This window comes from Coccidioides immitis (assembly GCF_000149335.2).
Source record: "Coccidioides immitis RS genomic scaffold supercont3.5, whole genome shotgun sequence".
Classification (NCBI taxonomy): Eukaryota; Fungi; Ascomycota; class Eurotiomycetes; order Onygenales; family Onygenaceae; genus Coccidioides; species Coccidioides immitis.
This window is the reverse complement of record NW_004504307.1, coordinates 839621-864201: the sequence shown is the minus strand read 5'-3', so window position 1 is coordinate 864201 and position 24581 is coordinate 839621. Positions and strand designations below refer to the sequence as shown.

Below are 24581 nucleotides of genomic sequence, written 5' to 3'. Positions count from 1 at the left end.
GTTGGTGAATTCGAGAACAGGAAAGGATGCAGGCAAAGCAGTTGAAGAGTGAGAGGTACATCCGCGCAGTCACTTTATGAGAAATATGAAGAGCACCTTTGTGGGTGCGCTAAAGTGTTGTCTCAAACAAGAAGCCAAAGTCACGGGGACGGATGGTGACAAAGGGGAACGGGATATACCGCGCACATACTGCAGAGGGGAACACATCAGGTCTAATATAAACCCTATTTTTGCTACCTCAGACAACTGGGACAGTCAAGATTGTTGGTATAGGATACGGTCTGGGCAACGTAGACATGCTCCGGCCCTTATCGACATCGCCAGCATGGGTAGCGGTCGTGGATTGCACAATGAGCAGTTGGGGGGGATAATGTGCGAGCATATCCCGGAAGCCATAAAATAGGCAGCCGGTGAATATAGTGCATGATAAATTGCTGAAGATCCAAGTTGGAAAGTCGTAGTGAAACAATCCTGTACGAGGTTGCTTCAAGAATAGCAAGAGGAATAGAGACATCGGGGTACGAAGTTGCCATTCAGCAAGAGCTGATGGTGACCTTGTCGTAAGCTAGGATTGAAAGGTTGTGGAATACGTCTCATTAATCATTTCTGTACATCAAAATTGGTATTTCTGCATAGAAAGGTGCTCTGGATCTCGTTGGGGAAAATGGCACATGAATACAGAAAGTTTGAAGCGCATCAAGAAATTCAAATTTGATTAAAACCATCGTAAGCATGATTAGTTACAAACTAATCATAGATGGTGTCCGGGTACGCCTGATGAAAAAAGCATACCCGACATGGCTTGTTCAGACATCTAAAATCAAAGAGCAGTTCCCTAGAAGTCTGGTTGATATTGTCAGCGTCAAATTCGCCAATGAAAAATGAAAACTATAGGTATCAGGTGCATTTGTCCTCAGCGATCTTGGTGTAAACAGGAGATATCATTACCCGAAGGCATCAACTACTATCTAGTGCGTTTGGGTGTCATCACGGACAAGATGGAGATAGAAAACACGAGGAGGCCGTATGTACCTTTTTTCAGTAACCGGAGCAGTACAGCTTCTCATTCATGATCTAGAAAAGGATTCCTTGACACTCATTCCTAATCCCAGGTACAGAACAAAGATGTCGAGCATGCAAGCTGCCTCTGGGGGTAGTACAGGACGAATCTGCGAAGGTTGGATGGTTTGGGTCAAATAGCCTAAATACTGAAGTTCAAGTCAGTCATTAAACTCGAACAAAAAGGATCCGAGAAGAGCAGATATCAAGCCAAGGCCGTATTCAGAATATGTAAGAAATGGCTATCATTATCTAACCGCTGTATGAGAAACCCAGGCGAGAGCTTCACAGCGGATGGTTCAACCGCAAATTACCGCATCATTGGAGCAAGGAGGGAGTGAAGGAGCATTAGCAAAACACACTCACCGGTTAGCAAGTAAGCGACATGATAGACCGTGGGTTGCAGGGGATTATTATTAAATTTTTTTCCCTTGACACGGTGAAAAGTCGAGATGAAAAGATGATGAAAAAAGATTTTACAGCAAGAAATACTGGCGCGGAGTTGGGGACAATGCGCTAAACCCAGAACGGAAGCCCTAGGGTTAAGCGAGGAGGGTTTTGTGGGCGACGCTGCCACTCCCGAAATTCGCGATACATTATATCGACAACGACAATCCGACATCTATCCACCCTTTCCAACGCCAAACTAGACCGGTGGATTGTGAGCGACCCCGTGCCTTGTGCGCCCTTTCAATTTCCCCACGACTGACGATTTTTGTCCTCCCAGGAAGCCTTCGCCATGGCTCAGATCGATATCAAGGCCTCGTCATGGAAGCTCGTTGAGGTGGGCCGCGTTGTGCTCATCCGGAGCGGTCCTTATGCGGGAAAATTGGCTGTTATTGCTGAGATTATCGACCATAAGCGCGTATGTCTTTGACTAGAAATGAGAAACGTCCGGGTTGGGAAGGGCGAGTTCTGATCATGTTTGCGAATTTTTTAGGTTCTGGTCGATGGTCCTTCAGGCAAAGAGAACAATGTCGTTCCTCGTCACGCAATTGCCCTCGCTCACGTCTCCTTGACTCCTTTCACCATTCCCAAACTCCCGCGCGCTGCTGGCACAGGACCCATCAAGAAGTTGTGGGAGAAGGCTGAGATCGACGCCAAGTGGGCACAGAGCAACTATGCGAAGAAGAGAGAACAGCAAGAACGGAGACGCAACCTCACCGACTTCGAGCGCTTCAAGGTTATGAGACTGAAGAAGCAGGTCCGTACAACCCATATACCCTTACACGCGGGAAGAGCTATGACGCATTTTCTCGAGTAAATGGAGATCGCGAATGAGAGTGCAGTTGGCTAATAAATGACATGTTATAGGCTCGCTACGAGGTGCAGAAGGCACAAGCTAAGGTCCGCGCAGCTTCGTGAATGTGATGAGGGCGATGCTAAGGCTGAGGGAATGGAGAAAGGGCTTCTCCTAATGGTTGGAGGTCGCTCGATTTCCATTCAAACAAATACAGCTGGAATCAATGTCATTCCGATATTGAGAACTGCGACTTTTCCAAAATCTTTTCTTAATGAATCGGAATAAATGGCTATGTTCCTTGACAACTTCCTACTTCTGCCTGTCTAGGAATACCAGTACTGGTGTGCTTTCTGGCGCCTGTGGGTATGGTTTGTAGCAATGTGATTACAATTTGCATTAAATGCTGTAGAATTCACGAAAAAAACAAAAGAATATGACATGTCCACAACTTCTTGCTATTTTCTATATCTCTCCAGACCCAGATACGTGATGTAGTCATACATGTTCATGGGTATGGTGGTTCTGCCAGGGCGCGGATATAGCACTTTTGGGGTAAAACCTCGCTAAACGAGATTCGGCAAGACCCCAAAAGCCCTCCAGCCAAAGCAGACTGAACCACCTTTCACACATCCTCAGATAACCTCATAGCATCACGACAACTACCTTCATACTTCTCCGTTTTCACTCCTTTTTTACAGTTCCAGTAAGTTAGCTCTCATTATTCAATTGATTGTTGTGTGTGAATTTGAAATCATGCCATGTTTTGAGCGTGACTTTTGTGTGGTGACCTAACTTTTGTGATGTAGCTTGGAGCCCATAAAACAACATGGCGAACCCACGAGTAGAAGAGCTTCCTGACGAGGAAGTCCCAAAGACCACTGTTGAAGATGCTGGCGAGAGCTCTGAGTCCGAGGCTGAGGCTGCTGAGGAGCCAACCATCCCAGGCGGTGCCGCCATTACTGTCCACTCCCGCAACGAAAAGAAGGCTCGCAAGGCAATTGGCAAGTTGGGATTGAAGCACGTTCCCGGAATCACTCGTGTTACCCTTCGCCGCCCCAAGAACGTAAGGGCTAACCGATAAATTGCGACTGGTGTTTTGGCAATTGCTAACTGGCTTTCGATAGATCCTCTTTGTCATCAACCAGCCAGACGTGTACCGCTCCCCCTCCAGCAATACCTGGATGTATGTCGCACCCGTCTAATATTTATAGTGTTTAGTTGATTGGACAAATTACTGACGGTGTTGATAGCATCTTCGGTGAAGCCAAGATCGAGGACTTGAACTCCCAGGCCCAAGCATCCGCTGCCCAACAGCTCTCTGCCGCAGAGGCTGCCGGAAACGGAGAACACGCTGGCCACGAGCACATCGATCTCGGCAAGGGCAAGGCTCCTGAGACTGAAAAGAAGGAAGAGGAGGAGGAGGAAGAGGGTGAGGTTGATGAGACTGGTCTTGAGGCCAAGGATATCGAATTGGTCATGGCGCAGGCCAACGTATCCAGATCAAAGGCTATCAAGGCTCTCAAAGAGAACGATAACGACATCGTCAACTCTATCATGGCTCTAAGCGTATGAGAAGATCCGTCGTGGAGCTGACGGGACATCTTCGTATGCTGCTCGTTCTTTCTACCATTTTTTTTAATTGGCTTCGTGATAAATGGATCTCTACGGGGCGCCTGTAAATCATCGGATTCAAAAAGTCGTCTAGTTGAACAGCATCCGAATGAATTTTACAAGATAAAAAAAATTCTTCCTCACATCAGCATCCTGTCTCTCAACTCTTCTCCCATTTCCATCATATCGATTGTGGTTTGTTTCGCGCCAAGACTCGGAACAGTGGATCACGTGACTCACCAATCGGTAATGCAGCGACAACAATCTCTCTCATCAACGTCTGGTCAATCGGAACCACCATTCGAACCCCAATCCCCCCCCCATCCACCGTCACAATGGCTGTAGCAGTAAGTGAACGAACCTTGCGATTTGCTATGCATATTTTCCCGAACCGTTTGGATGCAAAGTCTGACGTTTTCGCTTCCGATCTTTCCAGCGCAGCGCAGCACTCAAACTCGACTGGACCAAGGTCGCCAGCTCCCTCGGTCTCCGGGGCGGCACGGCCACTTCGCTCCAGGCCTTCAAGAAACGCAACGATGATGCCCGCCGCAAGGTGCAGACCCTCTCCGAGGCGCCCCAGACTATCGACTTTGAGCATTACCGCTCCGTCCTGAAGAACAAGGCCATCGTGGACGAGATCGAGAAGCAGTTCAAGTCTTTCAAGCCCCAGACATACGATGTCAACCGCCAATTGAAGGCCATCGAGGCCTTTGAGGCCCAGGCCGTTACTAGCGCCGAGGCCACCAAGGGCAAGGTTGAAGAGGAATTGAAGTATTTGGAGAAGACCTTGGAGAACATTGAGACTGCTAGACCATGGGAGGATCTCACTGTGGTATGTATTACCTGATCAGGTTTTGCGATTAGTACAGTTGGAATCGTAGTTACTAAGCACGTCTTCTGCGCCTCTAGGACGACGTTGTCACTGCTCAACCTGAGATTGAGAAGAAGACCGCTGAGTTGGTGAAGAGGGGTATCTGGATGCCACCAGGCTACAAGGTTCGTCATCGCTGGTATTATGCATAGTTCGCCCATCCTAGATGCTGACCTGTTTCTATAGGAGAAATATGGCGATCTCTCCTTCCTTTAAACGACTGGTACGCCTTTATTGGGTCAAGCGTTCATTCCGACTGTGTAAAAATGTCAATATACGAGATAAGCAGAATCTTCGGCCCGTCGTTTACTCCAGAGAGATTAGGTCCCTGGAACTGTATAGAATAAATTCTTTTTGAATTAGAAGTTTGTTTCTTTTTCTATACTCCTAAACGGGCAAAGCGTGCCCGATTGCTGAAGGGTCCTATGATCCTTGAATGGACTTCGTGCTATTTAGCGACATGTGGAATCATAGTTGAGACTCAAAAACTGACAGGGTGGCAGTCATTGTAGCGGCTATGCTTGGAGATCTCGAAGTCACATACGAAGTCACATACAAAACCAAGGTTCATTCACATATCCAACACCAGTAAAAGTCATTTTAGAAGATGGCATGCTATTAAGCTAATTCCTTGGCTCCATACAATCATACCCTGTTGGGAAAAACACGCACATCTCGCTTCGCTTGCCGGAACCCGCAGTTTGTTGGGCTCGAATCGCCAGGATATAGGGAGTATAGGCATTGTTACTATGAAGACAACCCACGGCCCGCTGGTCACCACGTGGTTGATCGCGGAAAGGGATAGCATTTCCGCCCGTGCGTGCTAAGAATGAGAAAGACTTGAGAGAGTCGTATCTGGCGGTGGATATGCTGATCTCCCGCTTCTTCTTGTTCGCTTGCGGCATGGGGTAACTTGGCGATATTGACGCAAGTCAACTCACGTCTGATCGCGGGCCGTTCGGCCCTCGTCTCGTCGGGCATACAACAGCCCAATTGATGATCTGCGGCGAATGATGGGCATTCCGCGGAGGTTTGTGCTCTCCCCGGTTCCGACGATCGTTCCACACCCACCATACAAACCCGCAACCCGGTACGCCTACTGACAACTGGAGGCATTTACATTTGGAGGGTGGCCACCGGGTGGCCGCTGACTGGAAGCGAACTCCGGGTATGGTACCCAAACGTGCACAGTCAGACCGAACAGAAACCCTAAGCCTCTCAAAATGACGCTCTAGATTTAGCCCAGACTTCTGTGAGTGGTTAACACGCCGGCAAGCGGTCGAGCACTCAATATTTCCCCGTTGATCCAAGGAAGTCCTAACGACCAGGAAAGTCGCCGTGCAAAAGCTTCAAAAAGACGTATATTCATGACCGCTATGTAGTCTTCACCAGTGAGGAATTGAAGACTCCCCGCAAATATGACGCGCATCCTTCGTAGAATGAGTGTGGATCCTGCTAAGATTTCGAAATGGAACAGCTGCCTTGAGAAATTGCTCATGACTCGTGCATACATAGTTCTCCGTATATGGGGAGTCATGAGACTTCTTCGTAGCGAAGCAGAGCAGTCCCGCTCTTGAATGGGCCGCCTTTGCCCGAATATAGGCTCTCGGCGTTCAATTGCTTCCGGCCTGACATCACACTAGTGGGAGACCAGCCAACAGGAGCAGTTCAACGGGCTTGAAAGTAAAAGCCACAATGACGCTCTGTGAATGTTCTTGGCCATATATGATCGCCTGGAAGTATTGGTAGATGTGTGCGTGTTCTTATGACTGCTGCGTCTGCCGCTGAAGTTACTTGGTTGGACGGGCAGAAGACATTGCGGGTGTCCTTGCTCCATAGGCCCAACGGCAGAGCGGCGCGATTGACTCACTATGTAGCTAGTTAACTGGATACTTAAAACAAAACGAAACCATTCACATTGATCTCGGGCAATTGAGTTTCACATGCCTGAGGAATAACACTCCACAGCCTCTGCGAGATTGTGGCCGCCTTCCAAGGTGCTCTGGCAGGCAGGCTGAATCCTGTATTTCGTATTCTTCAGGTTGGAAACATCGATAATTGCTTTTCCGGCGCAGCGACATCCTTCTCCTGTTTAGGTAAAGGGCCCGGCTAGGCAAGGCATCGTGGTTGGAGACGACCACCAGCTACGGAGTACGGAGGACGCATACTCCGTAACTAAGCAAGACATTAATTCCGTCGAATTGCAGAACTCCGAGATCCACCATCCTGCAGCGTCGACCATGCAACCGGCAGTAGAGGAGCCAATGTGCGTCGTCCGTACGGAGTACCCCATGCCGCAATCAGGGTGAAAGGGCGGCTGGCGGTGAGATATTTTCGTGACGCCTTAACCGAACTCGCAATCGGCGACCTGCAGCAGCCCATCGTCCTGCGCATCACATACTTTCCACCGGCTACACAGGCGTCCTTCACGGTTGCGAGACGACCGGCCCGCGGCGATGGTCCGTGGGAAGTCAACCGGCGACCCGACAGTCAGGTTCGTCGTATTCCTTGGGTGGTTGGCATCCTTGCAGCAAACCGGACGGCTCGCCCTCTAGCAGACGTGCCAGATCCCAAGGCCTCGGGTCGCGAATTCCCAGGTCTTCGGGTTGTTCTCTGCGCTTTTGCTTTTGCTTTTCCTTTTCTTTTCTTTTTTTCCCGTCTCCTCTTCCCGCTTGATTAGAGCGTCCCGGTCTCGGTAGCGAAGCCTATTTCGCGCCAGGCCGACAACCTGCATGTCCATGACGACTAAGCTACCGGGATCCTGGGTCAGGTATCATCGTTGCTTTAATAAGATATTATTCATTTTCCGTTTCAGAGCCGATCAGAAAGGCGTACGACGCTGCGCTCTTCTGCCTGCCGTTCTCTCCGTCCTCTTCTGACTTGTTACGCTTTTCTGTCTTTCCACTGGGGGTCCCTGCTGCAGTTCACCCCTCCGTGCCGGGATCGCTCTTTAGTCTCCTGCTCGACATTCCTATTGTGGCTCCCGCCATCCGCTCTTAGGCCATGGCATGAGGCCAACGCAGCAACTTCAAGTGCAAAGTTAAATTCCACAATACGACACGAGAGCGGGAAAAGGAGGCTTTCTGGGCTTTTCCGGCTCGCTTCTGCACCGAGGTGGACGAGAGAAAAGAAGGACTCGGATGCTTGCACCTCTAATCCCAGAAAGGTAGCTTGAGAATCGAGAGCCTTGTCATATGCTGCGACGTGTTGCCACCGTCGAATCGGCTCTCAAATCCATAACACGACCGTTCTGGCTTGCTGTTGATTACTTATGTACTTCTCCAACCTCCCCCCACGGTGCCCATAAGGTTTTTATTTCATCTCTGTTTTTTGACTTACACTTTTTGATCTGCTAAAAGTGGAATCTAGGACCCCGCAATGGGCGCATCACAAGACTTGCGGCTTCATCTCCAAACGCATGCACGCATATAAGGTTGGCGATGAATCTTATAACCCTACGGGACGAGGCAATGCACCCTTCTCTCGCCTGGTCAGCCTCGTTCGACTGCCTTGATCATCTTTCTGCCAGCAGCCTGTTTTCAACGGGCCCGGATCTCAAGCTTTGGTGGCCGTGGATGCGATCAGACCTTAAATTCTTAGTTCTCCCAACTCTCTGGTGTCCAACGCATATTTTATGACCCAGTGTCCATTCCGTCGGAGACTCGATCGCAAACCCACCGGCCCAACGGCCCTAATAGCAGGTCATATTTTGTATGTAGGTGCACACAGCTACTGCAGATCAGATGGCTCTCCACTCGCCACCTAATCCAGCCGGCGGGAGATGGTCGGGCATGTCTTCACCTACCGATGCCCGGGCGCCCATAGAAAGGCTTCCAGTCGAGTTGATCCATAAGATTTTCTTCCTTAGCCTAGAATTCAACTTCCCTCGAGCGTCGGCACATATCGCAGCTGCACTCTCCAACGAGGTCATATATACCTGGCTAATCCGGGTCGCGTTCAGCAGCGCCAATCCCTCGTCTAGCAGCGGCGTGCTCGTCCATCCATTCCTACCAGCACACTACTTCTCCCTTGATGCGGACCAAAAAACCGAGCTGCAGACGGAGATATTACGATGTCAGTGGTGCACCGCCTCCCTCATGCGCAAATGCCAGCGAGAATACGTCGAACACATCATTCGCCAGAAATGCTCCGACCTAATCATCTCTCCACAAGACCGTGCGCGGCTAGACAACCTGGACCCTTACTGGGAAACCATGGACCGCTACAGCAATGCCACCCACGGCAAACGCGGGAAAGGTGACCTTATCGTCAGCGCCAGGCATCCAGACACAGGTGAACACCTCAAAGTCGCAATCTGGTTCAACTTCGGCTCCGTGCAGATCAGAGAACGTAGCCCCGTCTTCCACGAGACCGATCTCTTTCGTTTACCCTGCTGCAGCACCACGCATCCCTGCCGGATGCCAGACCACCTTCTCAGAAGCCCATGGACGGAGGAGAAACTTGAACTTCTTTCCCTTCTCTCGAACGAGGCGTACATCGACGAGGATGGTAAGTTCGAACGATCGAAGGGGATATTGCGCCAACTGGTTATCGATCGTGACTTCGAGACGTTTCGACGTCTCCTGGAGTTGCATATTCGAGTCAAGATATATTTGTACCCGCTACGTTGGCCGGTTAGATCGAATATCTTTAGAGTGGCGGCTCGGTGTGCTCAGCCTGAGAATATACACAACGATCCTTTTTTGAGATTGTTGTTCACCGAGCATCGCGGTGAGATACCGCAGACGGACCACTCGATATGGAAGCTGGTGGAGAAATTTGACAAATCGTGATCTGGTGATATTCTCTCTTTGCTTTGCTTTTTTCCTTTCTTTCATAGCGATGATGACGACAATGATAACGATGACGATGATCACTGGGCATTTCGTTTCTATGTGGTGGATCCCTTGGGCGATATCATTTATGAAAATGCTTTGCCTGGATGGAGGACAGTATCTACTCTCGATGCCCCTTTGAATTGGGCTGTTGTTTTCAGCATGGTTTTTTTCCGAAGCCATCCTTGGAGAATTAGCGAAGCAAGAATTATATGACGCAGAACATCTTCTTCGCGTAAAAGTAATGGAAGTGATATCCAAATTGATCACTTTTTATATACTGTTTCCAGCAACTCAGCAGTCCAACTTAGCCGCCCAACGCCAAACACAGCCTTGTAATCCCAGCCGTAAAGTGGCAGAGTCGGCTGGGGACAGCCTTCACTGAAGACCGTATCTTCAGATTTGGCGAGGACCGGAACGTCCCTCATATACTGTATTAGCCAACTTCCAAATACATTCTGTTTATTCTGTGACTTTATCGCCCATTCTGTGAGTTCAGGGTCATCCGACGGAACTGATAGTGGCGCTGCGCGAACAAGAAGCCTCAGGATAGCGGTAGCATACTCCCCCTGGCGCGAAGCTATTATAAAATATTCTTCCGGCAGGAGATAAGGTTTAAGAACTTGGTGCAGCCTGTTGTCATGAGACTGGTAACAAGAATCATCCAACGCTAATATATCACGCAACGCGCGAAGGTTATGTTCCGAAATAGCGGAATGGATTCCCTCTTGTATTGATTCTCGGGAAGCAAACGTGAGCCAGAACTCCAACCTATTCTCCGCGATCATGACGTATTGCCAGAGAAATTCCAAGAATCGGACCTTTGATTCCGTCCATGGACTCCCACGCAGGACCTTATCAGGGAATGCTAGCACTGATATTGGAAATTGAAGAGGAAGTAGACTCAAAGTCTCAAGGTTATTGATTTCGAGAGAGGGGGTAAACGGGAGCGGGACATTTTGAAGGTACCGTAGATGGTGTACGGTGCCATGGCCGCGTTCAATCGATTCTGCCATGGCATCGAAATCGAAGTGGGATGTCACTCTGTGCTTTGAAATGGAAATCCATCGATGTAACGACAGTTTGGTCATCCTCCTAATCAAAGCTTCAATGCGTTCCTGCGTGCACCATCGGCAGCTAAGAACTGACAGCTGGAATAGCTGGCGCTCGAGATTGTCCATCGGGATATATCGGAACGGTCGAAACATTCTCCTTATGGTGTCTTGTGAATCGTCGTCTTCTCGCGCCGGATCATTCCAGAACGCCAGCATGATCAACCCACTGTACACCCAGCTTGTGGACAAAACGTCCGCCAAGTGGGGTGACGCGCGGGGCAAGTTGAGTTCCAGGCATTCTATAAATATCTGTTGAATTAGTTCAACAGGAAGCAATTCGAGTAGGGAGAGTTGCCCTATTGAAGATTTTGATTCCCGGGGTTTGGAGGTTTTATTTTTATCCTTTCGCTTCTTCCTTGGACCCCTTTTCTCAAAAAAAACCGATGATTCGCGACTGGGATCCGTTTCTTGGGTTGATCGATCCCCGTCCACCTCCACGCCGTCGAACTGCTTCCTTGGTCTTTTCTTCTTCCCACGAATCTTAACAGGCGTAAGATCTGACGCCGGGAGTTTGATACTGCCATTTGATACCCGGCCCATAGCTGCTTCCAGTCAATTCACATAGTCAGCTTGAAAATGGGAGCTTGGAGCAACTTTGTCCCCACGGGTTTCGCCAAGTTACACTGTAATAGTCGTGAGACATCAACGCTTCGGCATGGATGGATGGCACCTGGTACTGCAACAGTGTACAATTGCTCTCCAGTGCCCAGACTCTCGACGAGCCAACAAGCTAGAGAATCGTCTGCCGGGACGGTCGTTGAAAGAAGCGAAAAGGGGCAGACGAGCGTCGCTGTTCTCACGTTGGACTCTGTGCAAAACTTATGCCTGCCCTATTAGGCTTGTTTGCTTTGTTTGTTCATTGACGCAAATAGAGTTTCGAAACTTTGTCATGTTTGCAGCTACTAAAGAACTTGCTTTCTCATTGGCTGAATATAATATTATGTAATGATATCACGCGACGTTAGATGACAGCTATGACACTAAACCTCTTTTGGTCAAGTGTCATGGCGCCGAACTGCCATGACGTCATAAAGGTGTTTCTGTCAAACGTGGGATTCAAGAAACGTTTGGCAACAAGGAAACGGTGCGGAGTTTGACATCATGAAGATTTACGCATGGAACATGGGGATTATAGCAGGGTTTCGGCGTCATTGGTGGCTGATGCTGCTTGCCGTTCGTTGACCAGGAACAAGTTTCCATTCCTAGCGAGTGATCACGGCCCCTGTGAATGGCAAAGGTGAAGGGCTACGCAATCAGGAAATATTCCCAGACATCGTCATTTCGATCAAGAAAATAGCGCTTGTAAAGCCGATAGGTAGCGAGTAGATATCTGCCCGAAAAAGACTATATATTCATGACAGGTTCGAACGAGATGGAAAATTTCTTTTACCTTTTTTCTGTCCAACAGCAAGTGATCAATACCATTAAGGAACCTTCCCGCCAATAAATTAGTGTTCAAGAGAACCCCGAGATAGAAGCCTAAAAAAACACCTTCCCACAAGCCAACCATGGGTGCAATAGTATCAATCGTACGGCTTCCCCCGGGCCCCAAAATTCGACCTGCATGATTTGCAGCTAATCTTTAACCTTACAGTTTCACGCCATTGGTGACTGCCTCATGACCATTGTCCAAGGCATCGGATCCATCCTCACCGCAATCATCGGCGGTGTCGTGTCGATATTCAGCGCCATCATCTCCTGCTTAACCTGCGGCTGGTACTCGAGACGGCGGACACGCTCAACCGGCGGAGTTGGGCGTCGGCACCGCTGGGGCCGGAGACCTATGCGCACTGTCTAAATACACGCCTCACTCAGAGCGGGTGCTTTAAATAATTCCAAAAACGCATCCCATATTCTAAATAGGAGGAACACTCGCTCTGGACATATGTGCGGTATATGATGTCGATGATAGAAGCGAATTAGCCACGCGATACCCAATCCGGTCTTCTTGTTTCCGGTGATTCTCCTCTGAAGTATATATTTGAGCGATGTCCAATTCTTTGTGCCTAAAGTAGTATGACCTCTGTACCCGGTGTTAGCTCAAAATGATACATTTCCAACTTTTGGTTCTTTATCTCAATTAAATACCTGCTATTAGAGATAGGGGCGCTTCTGTCCCAAAAATAAACTCTTCAAAAGTGGAGAAGTAAAAAGTCTTTGTAGTTGATTTCAAAATAAAGCCTCAAATATTTTTGAGAATCTTTTGTATGCCCCTGGCTTTACCACCGAGCGAGGGATGATACCCCGTTTCCACGACCCCTTTACACATCTCCCATGCACCTCGGCCATCCTTTCCAATGCCTTCGCCCTTTTGAATCGGGTAATCCAAAGTCGGAGGTATCTTTGTCTGGATCAGGGGCCATCCATCGACACATACGGCTTTGAGATTGCTCAGGTTTCTCAGCCCTTCTGCACCGCCAAAACGGCCGTATCCGCTGCCTTTCAGCCCACCGAATGGCAGTCCAACGGCATAATAAACAGCAAAATCATTCACTGCCACCATACCCGCATGGAGATTGGAGATACAGTATTCCACATCCCGTTTGTTGTGTCCAAAAACACTCGCTCCAAGGGCATATTCCGTAGAATTAGCAATGCTCACGGCATCTGATACATCGGTAGCCCGCATGAGAAGGAACACGGGCGCAAACAGTTCCATTTGCGCAATTCTCATCTCTCGCGCAACGTTCGCAAGGAGAGTCGGGGTGAAGTAATGGCCGTGGGGATACTTGGGGTGGTTATATCGTTTCCCACCACAGATGAGTTTAGCTCCTTGGCCAACAGCCTCCGAAATTAGGGCCTCAAGAAGGTCGAAGGATCTTTGAGAAATAACAGCTCCAACATCGGGAGTGTGGGGTTTGTGACTGGCGTCACTCTTGTCCTCCCTAGATTCCAGAAGCACAGAACCAAGGCGGAGTGCTTTTATTCGAGGCGTGACGGTCTCGAGTATTTTATTGTAGGCACGAGGAAGAGCAATGATCCGCTCCGCGCCGACGCAATTTTGGCCCGCCGACTGAAAAACACCTCGCATAAGGATTGATGTGACGCTCGATATGTCCTTTAGCGTGGAGTCATCGTCGAGCACAATCACTGGATCCTTTCCTCCGAGCTCAACAGTCACAGGGGTAAGAGACTTGGCTGCTGATTTGCACACCTCATGTGCCACGGGACGGGACCCAATGAAAATGATATGATTGACTTTCGGATGAGATGTCAACACGTCGGCATGTCGGGGTAGACACATCAAGGCTTGAACTAGATATTCCGAATGGCCGCAGCTCACAATCGCCTCGCGAATAATGTTGTAGAAGAACATGGATGACCACGCTGTATGTTCCGAAGGCTTCACGATGATTGAATTCCCGGCAAAAATCGCACTGATGACGGGAGAGATGAAGTTGTGGAAGGGATAATTCCAAGAGACACAGCCTGCGATAACTCCCAGGGGTTCATATCGAACCGTATTCTTCTTGTACATCATCAGCAAGTTTGTAGGCCGGGAGTCGGTGCGAAGAGACTCCTCTCCATGATCAATAGTCCATTTCAGTTTTTCGGCAGTGACAAGGATTTCTCCAAAACAGGCATCCACCTTTGTTTTCCCAGAATCTAAACAGCAGGCGGTGACAATCTCATCTTGATGTGCGAGGATGTATCTAGCAGCGCGTGCACGTCAGCATTTCACCAACCAGACCATAGAAGGCAAAATGCACGCAGTACACACGTTAGCAATGTCCTCAACACTCTTCTCCTCTCGGCGAAAGTTGTCCGTTTCCATTTCAGCTGGGCAACAACGGCGCGTCGAACCGCAAGGTCAATTTTCTCTGGTGAGGCTGGTTTCACCCCGTTTTCGTCGCCAAGGAGTCGCCCATCAGCGGGGCAGTAGCTGAGGATCTTAGATGGACCGAACTCCTATGCAGCAACCCGGCGTTAGAACTGAGGTTCCATCCTCCCCAAAGAGGACAAAGGTCGTGTGCATACCCCGAAAGACTGTGCCTCAAGAATTTCCCTGTCCGCGTCTCCAACTTCACTCCATGTTTTGCCTTGCCAGCTGGGAGATAGTTCGGGTGGAATGGGCACCGAGAAATCAACCGGGCGTTCTCTCCGGGCAAGCGTGTACCTGTAAGCGAGGCGGACGGCGAACCAGGTAGCAAGCAGTATGGAGCCGGAGCTTAGTATCTGTGCGAGACTGCAGCCCATGCACTTGTTAGCGAGAGACTGAAGGGCCTCCATCCTTTATGGACTGAGATCTCTGCCCCCGAAGTGACGCTGAGCGACCACACCCCTATGGTGTTTCTCGCTGCAATCCCTGGCCGCCGAAGCTCAAAAGCCCAAAAGTGCCATCGCTCCGGATGCGGTTAGGGGCAGTTGAGTGCCAAGACCCAACTAAGCCGGACAGCGCCAAGCATCTCCTCTCCGCCGTCCCTCTCTCCCTCCGGCCGCCCGAGCGCTGGGGGGGGCTTGAAAGTCTCCGTAATCTGCTCCGCGCGGCATATCGGCTAGGACGAATTGCCCATATTTAGCCTGGCAATGAAATTGTAGGGAGGAGTCCGACTAATGCAAGATGTCTCCCCGTCGTTACGGCCTCTACGCATAAGGAAAAAGGGGTAAAAGAAAAATCCGGCAACGTGTACGGAGTAACTACGGAGTGAATCTTATCTTGACATGAAAAGGAGTCCTAACAATAACTATCCAATTAGATGAACAGCTCGTGGATGGAGATACTCCGCAGCTCGGATCTATCGAAAGCCAAGTCCCAGCTCCAGCCAGGGTCTTTTTTAGTTCTGTTAAGATGTTCAAAACGCTGCCAAAGTGCTAACTATGCGAAGCAATATCGAAAAGATACATCTCTCACACAGCCAATTTGGTTTGAACAAGACCGGACCTGCTCCCCTTTCTTTTACCTGTCCGCTTCACCAAGTGATCGATAACACAACCTTTCTCCCAGCCTTGACTTGTCGCGCCAGTTATAGCCCGACACCTTGGACACTCCTTTCCATGGAATATAAATAGTTGATGAAGCGAGTACTTGAGATGATCGGGAACTCGCACTTCAAGATGCCTAAAAGCCGTAATCTCATTGACCTTCTCCGGCGGAACCCACCCAAGCCACTTACAAAGCCGAAAGACGTGGGTGTCCACGGCGAAACATGGCCGACGAAGGCAGAACAGTACGACGCAGGCTGCTGTCTTGACGCCGATTCCGGGATACTTGATAAACTCCTGCATCGCCTCATCTTTGGATAAGCCGTGCATGTGATCCAGGGATAACATGTGTTCATCTGAAAGATGGACGGTCTCGTTGCCCCCTTGCTTTGCATCGACAAGATCCTTTCGTCGCGCTATGTTTTGCTCAAATACCATGGTGAGTATTTCTTTAATATGTTTGCTCTTGGTATCCGCTAGACCACCGCTCTTTATAGCATCGCGAATTTCTTGCACTGGGGCCTCCCGCACCTTGTTCCAGTTCACACTCCCTTTGCCCACACCATCCTGGAGAACACCGAATTTCTTGACGAGGCCCTGGAACGCCATTGCAGAATTGTTGCCGGTGGTCGCACCACTAAGGAAGGTGCGAATCAAGGCATCGAGAACACTTGGCACTTCTCCACATCCTGATATTGTCAGCGACGGCAGTGGTATCGCTGCTGGCGCTTTGACTTCTCCGTGAACCGTGGCTAAAAGGCGTGAAACTTCTTCACACTGTTCGGCCGTAGGATATGCCCACTCTGGGAAGGGAGTTTCATTGAACACTGGCCGAGCTTTCCGCCGGCTTGTCCTGGGCGTCGTCGCCGCTTTCCCCTTCACCGCCGCGGGACTAGCAGCCGCGATTTCGACGTCAATACCAAGTTGCCGTGGTTGGGATTTCTGCTGCGAGTCTTGTGAAGAAGGGGTTCGCATAGAGCTTCGAGTAGAAACATTCATCGCTGTCCAGCTTGCTGAATAACATTCGCTAGAGGCGGCTCCGTTCGGCTGGGTGTCCTGACTGGGGGCCCCTTCACCTCTATTTAGTTCAGGTACAGTTATAGTACCTAAGTTATGCGGCAAATCGATGACTTTGGCTGGAGCATCTCCCACTTTCTTGGAGGGTTTTCGCTGCCTTTTAGCGGGCGGCTTCGCTGACCCGACTGAGTCTGGCTCACGACGCTTCCGTTTGGATTGCGATGTGCCAGCGTGTTGTACCATCGTGTCCGTGGGCGTTGTCGTCCTGGGCAGTCGAGAAGCAAATATAGTGTGTAAGTTAATGGACGATTTTTAACCTAAGTCCACGCCCAAAAATTGATTTTCCCCCTAAGCTGCCTTTGTGTGATGATATTATGTCGTCAACACTGTAAGCCGGTTCGCATGGCCGATGCTCACATTGGTCATATGGGACACCTGAGGTTATGGGTATGGGGTTTAGGTTATAGGGATACTGATCGGTATCCACGGGTCCCTGGCTCTGATGGTATTGTAGGATGTTTCTAAAGTATAGCTGTTCCAAGGGAAACTCCCCTTTGAGAGGCTCGTCACAAGCATGCCCAGTTTACAGGTCCCATTGGTCTATACCACCTGGGCAAGGGTAACTTCTATGGCCGCAATAGTGGTACTGGTGATATTGGACCCTGAATCATAACATAGCATATGTTAGCTGGGTGGCAGGTTGCGGCGGGTTACTACCCAGGCGCCCCATGTAGCCTGGTTAGACAGGGGGTTAGTCAGCAAGACTGCAAAAATAACCAGGTTTTCTGGGGGGTTGGCATCATATGGTTATCTTGACAGTTGCATACTAGCTGGTACAGAGGGTGGTGCTGAGTCAGCCATTTGAACCAGTAAGAGTTCTTTATTACAGAGGTCTTTCAGACAGCACCATACAGCTGGAACAGCAGTATTGGGGTGCACCCATCAGACAATCAACCAACCATCTGTAATAGCTCAGGTCAGCAGCTGGGGATCTCAGAGAAGATCCTGTAGAGCAGACAAATATAGATTCTGTAGATAGCTAGATGCCTACATAGTATGATTATACTATTCTCTATCCTGTATGAGACAGAGTATGTGTGTAGCAGTGCTGCTCAGCACCAGCACCTGATGCAGCTGTAATGCTGCTCTGATACTGGTCCTGAACACTATATAGAAGTGCAAACCATGTTCAGATGCTGTATACAAGACCTGTATAACTAGACAAGAGCAGTTAAGAAAAATTATAAAGAAAAGAAAGAAAGCAGATAAATCAGAAAAGAAAATCTATACATATCTAGTTTAAGATAATAGAATTACTCTGAAAGTCATTCTCTGGCTTCTCAGACTTCTTAATCTTGTACAGAAAGATCAATGGTAAATCTCCAGAGCAGAGCAGAAGAAAATTGATTTTAATATAAATGAAATTATTTGCTGTCTCACTCTCAAGAAGAAGAATTAAGCAGACAAGAGACAGTTTCAGACTGACTCTGCTGTCTAATATATGTAGATGATCAGCAGCTCTGTACAAACTTGATTCTCTATTATTATATCTTACTGCAGATTCTGACCTGTTATGTAGAGAGCAGCAGAATGTATAGTCTGGTCATTTGCAGTTTCTGCATGCATCTCTAAAGTAATTATATATACAGTGGCACAATAAGAATGAGATTATGAGCTTCATCTCTGTATATCTGTTGCAGATACTGCTTCAGTATAAAGTTCTTCTACATGACTGAATCAGAATTGCATTAATGTACAACTAGCAGTATATATTAATCTGATAGAGAAAGATTTATTCAAGAATAAACTTCATATTTCTTTCTGGTTGAGCAAGCAGTTGCTGTAACTGAGAGAAGTAAGTATACAGAGCCAGCTGATTCTGTTCAATAAAGAGACAGAGTGATTAATTATCAGTTTGAGTCTGGACAGCAGCTTCAGCAAGATTCTACTTTATCTGATCAGAGTGAGAGGAGGTTCATCAAACAAGCACTCTATATTAACAAGTCAGCATCTTCTTCTTATATTCCACCAACATACAGAGCTGTACAGACATTTTCTTTCTCAGATTTGTGAGAGGGAGAGAGAAAAGAGATGAGCAGAGATCTTAGCAGTGGAGAATATTATAGTGATATAAAATTGTGAAATTGTTCTGTGAGTCAGTTAGCTTGCTATTGTATGATTGATGGATGATAGCTGATGTATAATCTACAGAAAGACTCATGAGAGAAGCAAAGCAATAATAATAATAAAGACTCTAATAAACAGACTTAGAGTAAAAGAAAGAGAGAAAAGAGAAGAGAAGAGAAGAGAAGAAAGAAAGGAAAAGAAAATCTGTTGTCAAGATGATACTTAATCTACTGTTTACTAATTCTGATACTACCTGCTGTACAGTGTATTGGTATAATGTATATAAATAAACTAAGAGATGAAGCCAAGCAAATTATCATCATGTATTCAGCATCTCTTCTTCTTTATCTTTCTATTATATGACAGGCTATGCTGGATATAATGAACAGAGTTTGCCATAATAAGAATCAGAACAGTTTCTTTTTCACTTGCAGCATTCTGAATAATCTGTTCAAACTGAGCTTCCCACACTGCTGTACAAGCTCTAGTTCCTCTACAGCAGTACTGCTACTGGCACTTCTCTATCTCTGTCTATTAATATAATCAATGATTATCTTTCTTCTGCTGTAGAACATTCTCTCTGTATCATCTGGCTATTATTTTACTCTGTACAAGACATCTAGACTCTGTACTAAAGAGTCATCTCTCAGATCAACTATCCATTTCTGCTACAGATCTGAAACTGTAGTGATTGTATGAGAAAGCTAGTATGTAACTGAAACAGAGGCACTAGCAGAGGCTGAAGCTATCTCTAATAAACAGACTGAAGCTTATACTTCTCTGAATGCTGTAGAATTACTGTCTCTCTCTTTATCTTTATCTTTAAAAACAGCAGCTGCTGTCATCATTCTTTAATCAGCAGAAAATGCTTGTACAAGAAAAGAAATCTGCTTACTGATTAGTATTTCTAACTGGTTGTTAATTTTTTACAGTCTTATTTTCAGAACAGTATATAAATGATTACAGACCACATTCAGATTCTGCTGTATAATATGCAGCTGATCTATTATTATAGATACTGTCTGCTGCAGCTGTATTTTATACAGCTTCTCTTTGTAAGTGTTGGCTATTCAGACTATCTCTGCAAACTAATAATAGTTCTCTCTTATAAATACAGGGCTGGTTCATAAAGAGTGGCCAGAGAAGAGAGACTAAAGAATGACAGAATCCTGCAGAAGAACTATATAAAGATGATAAAGCAGATATAGAAACTTTTAAGCAGTCAGATCATCTCTATCCAGCTGTACAGCAGAAGATTCTCTGAACTGATTTCAAGAATCACTCTGATCTGAAAATCTTCTCAGCTCTAATCTCTAAAGACAGGAGTTAGAGTTCTGGACATTATATAACTCAAATCACCACATTCAGTTGTCAATCCAGAGCCAGACAGTGTGCTTCAGTGACTCAGACACAGGCATTCTGGTCTACAGCAGGTAGAAGTTCCCAGGTGTGCAGAAGTCAAAGCCAGTCATGGCCTATATAAACTTTCTGAAGATGTTAGTCAGATAGTACTAGCTGAGAGTATTACTGTTTCATCTTTCAGTATAGTAAATCTGACTCTTACTGACTTCAACCTGCTCTGCATGCCTGACTCTAGCAGCTTATCCAGCATGAATCTTCTTCAGGCCAGAAAGCTCTATTTCACTATAGATGTGTTGAATTCAGTCCAGCTGAATCTTGTATAACAGAGACTTTCTCATATCATCTCTCTTGATCAGATACAGCTGGTACCAGTTCTGATGATTGTGGAACTGAAGTAGTGGCTCTTGTATAATGTTCTATTAATAGAAGAGATAAAAGACTGTCTGTATTATAGTGCAGAGCAAGAAATTGTGATGATGCATTACTATAGCATACTTAATCTGGCTCATCTGATTAGTCTTGCCATTTTTCATAATTAAAATCATGAGAAAGCAAGAGGTTAGACCTTTATTTGTTAGCTCCAGAATGAAGAGATCAGCCAGCTGTATCATACAGTAGAATTTACTGTAGAGAAGCATGCTGTAGTCTATTAGAAAGTTCACTGCAGTGTGAAGATGTGGCTTTACTGACTGATCTTTTTTGAACTCTAACCAGCTCTGCCAGCAGTACTCAACCAGCTGTATAATATTCTTCTTATAATATTCATTCAGCAGGATTCCTGTACTGTAATTCACAAACTCTGTCTTCTTGTGTTCATACTTCTGTCTTGAATGAATTTCAAGCAGAATCTGAATGGCCTGGCTAACTAAATGGGGGTAAGAGTTTGTATAATAGCTCTGTTGATAGCTCCAGAGATTAACAATTGCAGCCTTGTAGATCTTGATAAATGATTAACCCAGGATTTGCACAACAGGCTCTCCATTCTTATTTGTACAGTTGCAGAAATAGTAGAATCTTTTGACTGAATGGCCAACTACATATTCAGACAGAAACCAGAGCAGCTTCTGCTCTGTCATCAGCTCTTTATTCTGGAAGCTCTTCATCCAGCAGAAATGCTAGCAAGTAGAAGCCAGAGAGTGTCAGCCAGACCAATGCAGATGTCTTGTATAATATAAGAACAGGACAGAAGAGAGCAAGAATTAACAAGAGAATATATATAATACAGATATCTACTCTTTACTTCTTCTGGTATAACTTATACTGCATCCAGATCTTTTTTGGTCAGGCATCCAGGGTACTATCAAGTGCATGCTGTATGCATGTCTTCATCTCCACCATCAGAACAGACTGGCTGTTCAGAGTTGGAGTGGCCATGCTGTCTAGTGTTGCAGAGAGTATGTCAATTAATGTAGATTCATCAGAAGCAGAAGCTCCTGTACAATACAGAATAGATTGAGATGGAGCTGAATTGGTGATCTTGATCATGCTGTACTGATTATATAATATACCTCCCACCCTCCCTGGTCCAAACAGGTTATTTGGCGGCTTGGCAGTAACCAGGCAGCAACCTGGGTGATCACCCACACTAAACCCCCCCCATCTAACCACTAGATAGGACCGGTCATCAATCACCAATAACCTTAGGTACCTATTGACTTTTTGTCACCGTTGAACCACATTTTGCGCGAAGTCAAAAAACTTGTGACGATCGGGACTTGTGAACGTGAAGACTTAACCATGTATGTACAATAGAATAGGAACAATGCGGTCTCATTACATGCAATACACATTAGTATTGAATATGAGAACATTAGCCAGCACTTGAATAATGAAACAAAACAACACATGAGTCAAGCACCCTCAAATGCCATCACCTATTCCACCCTATGCAAGGGATAAGAAATCTAAATAATGTTCGTGCCAAGAGAGACAAAACGATCAAACAAAGATCCTCAAGAAGAGCACACAAAATCTTTGTTTAAATCTAGCCTAGGTATAATCACCAAAATTATGTAGGGAGATATCCATACGGTCCTTGACCTGGGGGGTATGATCTGCCTCCTCATCACGGTGATGAGCGGAATTCGTCGACTTTGCCGGATCACTTGCCGTTATTGATGGGACAACTTTGCCGTTTTGATCTAACTGGACACCATTTGCAGCGACTTGCAATTCCATATCGTTCGCAACGCCCCTTAGGACAGCCTTACGAGCCGATTCCACGACTTTGAATTTGCGTCCTTCGCCGCGGACCTTTTCCAAGTGGTCGAAGTATCCTTCTGAAACGGGTGTGACGTAATGGCCACAGAAGACGCCAACCTCGAACTTAGTGGGCTCTGAAAGGCCATTTTCTTTGGAGATCTCGGCACAGGCGTCTTTGAGATCGTCAAGGGTCTGGTAGATCACAGTGTTAGCGCCAATGTGTGCTGCAACTGACTCCGTGTCTCTGTTATGGGCGACTAGTTCCTGTGGCGAAGCAAGATCAATGCCATAGATATGAGCATGGCTAGGGGCTATGTCAGCAAATCCAGACCGAAGAAAGAAGCAAGGAGTTGACCTACGTAATTGCAGGCGCACAGCTGGCAAAGTGCACCGTCTTCGCACCAGCCTCTCTGGCCATTGTGACGATCTCACGACTAGTTGTGCCACGGACAATACTGTCATCCACTAGGAGCACATTTCGGCCCTTGAATTCGGACTTCATGGCATTTAGCTTTCGGCGGACACCCTTTTGTCTAGCCTTTTGTTCAGGCATGATGAATGTTCGGAATACATAGCGGTTCTTGACAAAGCCTTGACAATATGGCTTGTCTAGGAATCGCGCCACGCTGGCGGCGGATGTGTTGGATGTTTCGGGAATTGGAATGACAACGTCAATCTCCTCAATGGCCTTGGGGCCCAAGGTGTCGACGATACGCTGAGCGAGCTTATCACCCATCCGTTGTCTGCTCCGGTACACGCTGATACCGTCTATGACGGAGTCAGGGCGGGCAAAGTAGACATATTCAAAGATATCAGGTGCATAGGCCTTCTTAGGGCAAACCTGGCGGAACACCGGCTCTCCTCCCTTTTGGATAATGACAGCTTCGCCTGGCTGAATATCGCGGATATTAGAGAAACCGAGTTGGTCAAGGGCGACAGATTCTGATGCCATCATGTAATCCATCCCCGATCCATCCGCGGAGGGCCGGGACCCAAGGACAAGTGGACGAATGCCATAGGCATCACGGAATCCAAGAACGCCGAAACCGGCCAACATGGCTGTGCACGCCCATCCACCTTCGCACCGCTCATACATCTTACTCAAGGCCGTGAAAATATCTTCATGATTAACACGGACCTTTTTGGTTTCGTTCAACTCATTCGCAAAGACGTTAAGCATCAATTCGCTGTCACTATCGGTATTAATATGTCGATGAGCCTCGTAGTCGAGATATCGCTTAAGCTCAATGGCATTGATCAAATTCCCGTTGTGCGCCAGGCAGATACCATAGGGACTGTTAACGTAGAAAGGCTGGGCCTCCGCATTCGCGCTGCTGCCCGCCGTGGGATATCTGAGATGTGCGATGCCCATGAAACCGGGTAGGTCGGCGACACGAGCACCATCGTGGAAGACCTTTGCTGCCATGCCATTTCCCTTGCATTGGAATATCCGTCCACCTGAAGCGCAGGTTGATATGCCGCATGCATCCTGGCCGCGATGTTGGAGCAAGTATAGGGCTTCATGAAGGTCAACGCTGGCAGACGCCGAGGCACTTGCCAGGATTAAGGCGAGAATGCCACACATATTGGTGTTTGCGTCCTAGTACAGGTGTCTCTAGCGGTGTCGCAAGTTAGCAAGGGAAGTAACCTGCACAAGAGAGAAGTGTTCCGGAACGTTGTTCATGGAAAGTCTCAAGGATCAGATTGATTGGGTTCTCCGCAAAGGTGTTCAGTAGTCTAACATCCAATAAAAACCATTTTTGATCATCATAGAGACAGAAAAAGGCTAGGTTTATAGGCAAGACATGCTGGGGACACGTACATCACTGCCACAGACTATTGCTACCGAGTCAAGATAGCGCAGGTTCCCACTTTGAGCGTTCCCAGGAACAATGGACGAAGAGAAGAGAAGAGAGTGGCAATGTGATCATGCCAGACACCTGCTATCAAGACATTGAGGGACAAGAAGGGGGAGAAAGGAATGTGGGATGGGAGACAAGCAGAGATGCCAGACAATCTCCTATCATGGTGAAGGGTTGAGAAATAAAAATCCAGAAAAATATTTGGCCCTTTTTTTTTTTTATTTTTTTCCATTTTGGCGGCCCAAGATTTATACACGCTGTTACGGTGCATTTTTTTCTGCCCATCCCACTTTGCTGGTACGGTAACGTCGTCATGATACCGCGGTTTGCCGGCGGTGATACGGTGCGATTTCA

At 47.4% G+C, this 24581-nt stretch overlaps 11 protein-coding genes across 11 annotated transcripts; 7 read left to right on the top strand and 4 right to left on the bottom strand.

The window, feature by feature from the left end:
• Window positions 1–85: 85 nt before the first annotated feature.
• Window positions 86–1400, top strand: CIMG_12513 (uncharacterized protein; the record flags this gene model as incomplete). Its single annotated transcript, XM_012358387.1, has 6 exons — window positions 86–372; window positions 462–560; window positions 741–768; window positions 936–1024; window positions 1113–1177; window positions 1336–1400. The coding sequence occupies 6 exons, from the start codon at window positions 86–88 to the stop codon at window positions 1398–1400; spliced, it is 633 nt and encodes a 210-aa protein (XP_012213810.1).
• Window positions 1401–1674: 274 nt separating this feature from the next.
• CIMG_10151 (60S ribosomal protein L14) lies at window positions 1675–2746 on the top strand. Its single transcript, XM_001239128.2, has 4 exons — window positions 1675–1720; window positions 1787–1924; window positions 2000–2263; window positions 2374–2746. Exons 2-4 carry the CDS (start codon window positions 1799–1801, stop codon window positions 2422–2424), a joined length of 441 nt encoding a protein of 146 aa, XP_001239129.1. The 5' UTR covers window positions 1675–1720; window positions 1787–1798; the 3' UTR covers window positions 2425–2746.
• Window positions 2747–2930: 184 nt separating this feature from the next.
• On the top strand, window positions 2931–4057 carry CIMG_10150 (nascent polypeptide-associated complex subunit alpha). The gene is made up of 4 exons (XM_001239127.2): window positions 2931–3005; window positions 3109–3365; window positions 3427–3485; window positions 3553–4057. The coding sequence occupies exons 2-4, from the start codon at window positions 3129–3131 to the stop codon at window positions 3872–3874; spliced, it is 618 nt and encodes a 205-aa protein (XP_001239128.1). The 5' UTR covers window positions 2931–3005; window positions 3109–3128; the 3' UTR covers window positions 3875–4057.
• A 152-nt stretch (window positions 4058–4209) lies between these two features.
• On the top strand, window positions 4210–5295 carry CIMG_10149 (ATP synthase subunit D, mitochondrial). Its single transcript, XM_001239126.2, has 4 exons — window positions 4210–4260; window positions 4350–4745; window positions 4823–4909; window positions 4971–5295. The coding sequence occupies exons 1-4, from the start codon at window positions 4249–4251 to the stop codon at window positions 4998–5000; spliced, it is 525 nt and encodes a 174-aa protein (XP_001239127.1). The 5' UTR covers window positions 4210–4248; the 3' UTR covers window positions 5001–5295.
• A 1184-nt stretch (window positions 5296–6479) lies between these two features.
• CIMG_13550 (uncharacterized protein) lies at window positions 6480–7533 on the top strand (the record flags this gene model as incomplete). Its single annotated transcript, XM_004444615.1, has 5 exons — window positions 6480–6529; window positions 6753–6825; window positions 6881–6935; window positions 6992–7278; window positions 7465–7533. The coding sequence occupies 5 exons, from the start codon at window positions 6480–6482 to the stop codon at window positions 7531–7533; spliced, it is 534 nt and encodes a 177-aa protein (XP_004444672.1).
• Window positions 7534–8527: 994 nt separating this feature from the next.
• CIMG_10147 (uncharacterized protein) lies at window positions 8528–9577 on the top strand (the record flags this gene model as incomplete). Its single annotated transcript, XM_001239124.1, has 1 exon — window positions 8528–9577. One exon carries the CDS (start codon window positions 8528–8530, stop codon window positions 9575–9577), a length of 1050 nt encoding a protein of 349 aa, XP_001239125.1.
• A 308-nt stretch (window positions 9578–9885) lies between these two features.
• Window positions 9886–11274, bottom strand: CIMG_10146 (uncharacterized protein; the record flags this gene model as incomplete). The annotated part of the gene is made up of 1 exon (XM_001239123.2): window positions 9886–11274. The coding sequence occupies one exon, from the start codon at window positions 11272–11274 to the stop codon at window positions 9886–9888; it is 1389 nt and encodes a 462-aa protein (XP_001239124.2).
• A 584-nt stretch (window positions 11275–11858) lies between these two features.
• CIMG_10145 (uncharacterized protein) lies at window positions 11859–12764 on the top strand. The gene is made up of 2 exons (XM_001239122.2): window positions 11859–12263; window positions 12329–12764. The coding sequence occupies exons 1-2, from the start codon at window positions 12243–12245 to the stop codon at window positions 12530–12532; spliced, it is 225 nt and encodes a 74-aa protein (XP_001239123.1). The 5' UTR covers window positions 11859–12242; the 3' UTR covers window positions 12533–12764.
• On the bottom strand, window positions 12042–15007 carry CIMG_10144 (oxidoreductase). Its single transcript, XM_001239121.2, has 4 exons — window positions 14713–15007; window positions 14456–14640; window positions 12823–14387; window positions 12042–12757 (listed from the first exon to the last, which is right to left on the bottom strand). The coding sequence occupies exons 1-3, from the start codon at window positions 14962–14964 to the stop codon at window positions 12917–12919; spliced, it is 1908 nt and encodes a 635-aa protein (XP_001239122.2). The 5' UTR covers window positions 14965–15007; the 3' UTR covers window positions 12042–12757; window positions 12823–12916.
• Window positions 15008–15407: 400 nt separating this feature from the next.
• On the bottom strand, window positions 15408–17326 carry CIMG_10143 (HhH-GPD family base excision DNA repair protein). The gene has a single exon (XM_001239120.2). The coding sequence runs from the start codon at window positions 16915–16917 to the stop codon at window positions 15583–15585; it is 1335 nt and encodes a 444-aa protein (XP_001239121.2). The 5' UTR covers window positions 16918–17326; the 3' UTR covers window positions 15408–15582.
• A 4490-nt stretch (window positions 17327–21816) lies between these two features.
• CIMG_10140 (amidophosphoribosyltransferase) lies at window positions 21817–24320 on the bottom strand. The gene is made up of 2 exons (XM_001239117.2): window positions 22725–24320; window positions 21817–22669 (listed from the first exon to the last, which is right to left on the bottom strand). The coding sequence occupies exons 1-2, from the start codon at window positions 23948–23950 to the stop codon at window positions 22153–22155; spliced, it is 1743 nt and encodes a 580-aa protein (XP_001239118.2). The 5' UTR covers window positions 23951–24320; the 3' UTR covers window positions 21817–22152.
• Window positions 24321–24581: the final 261 nt, after the last annotated feature.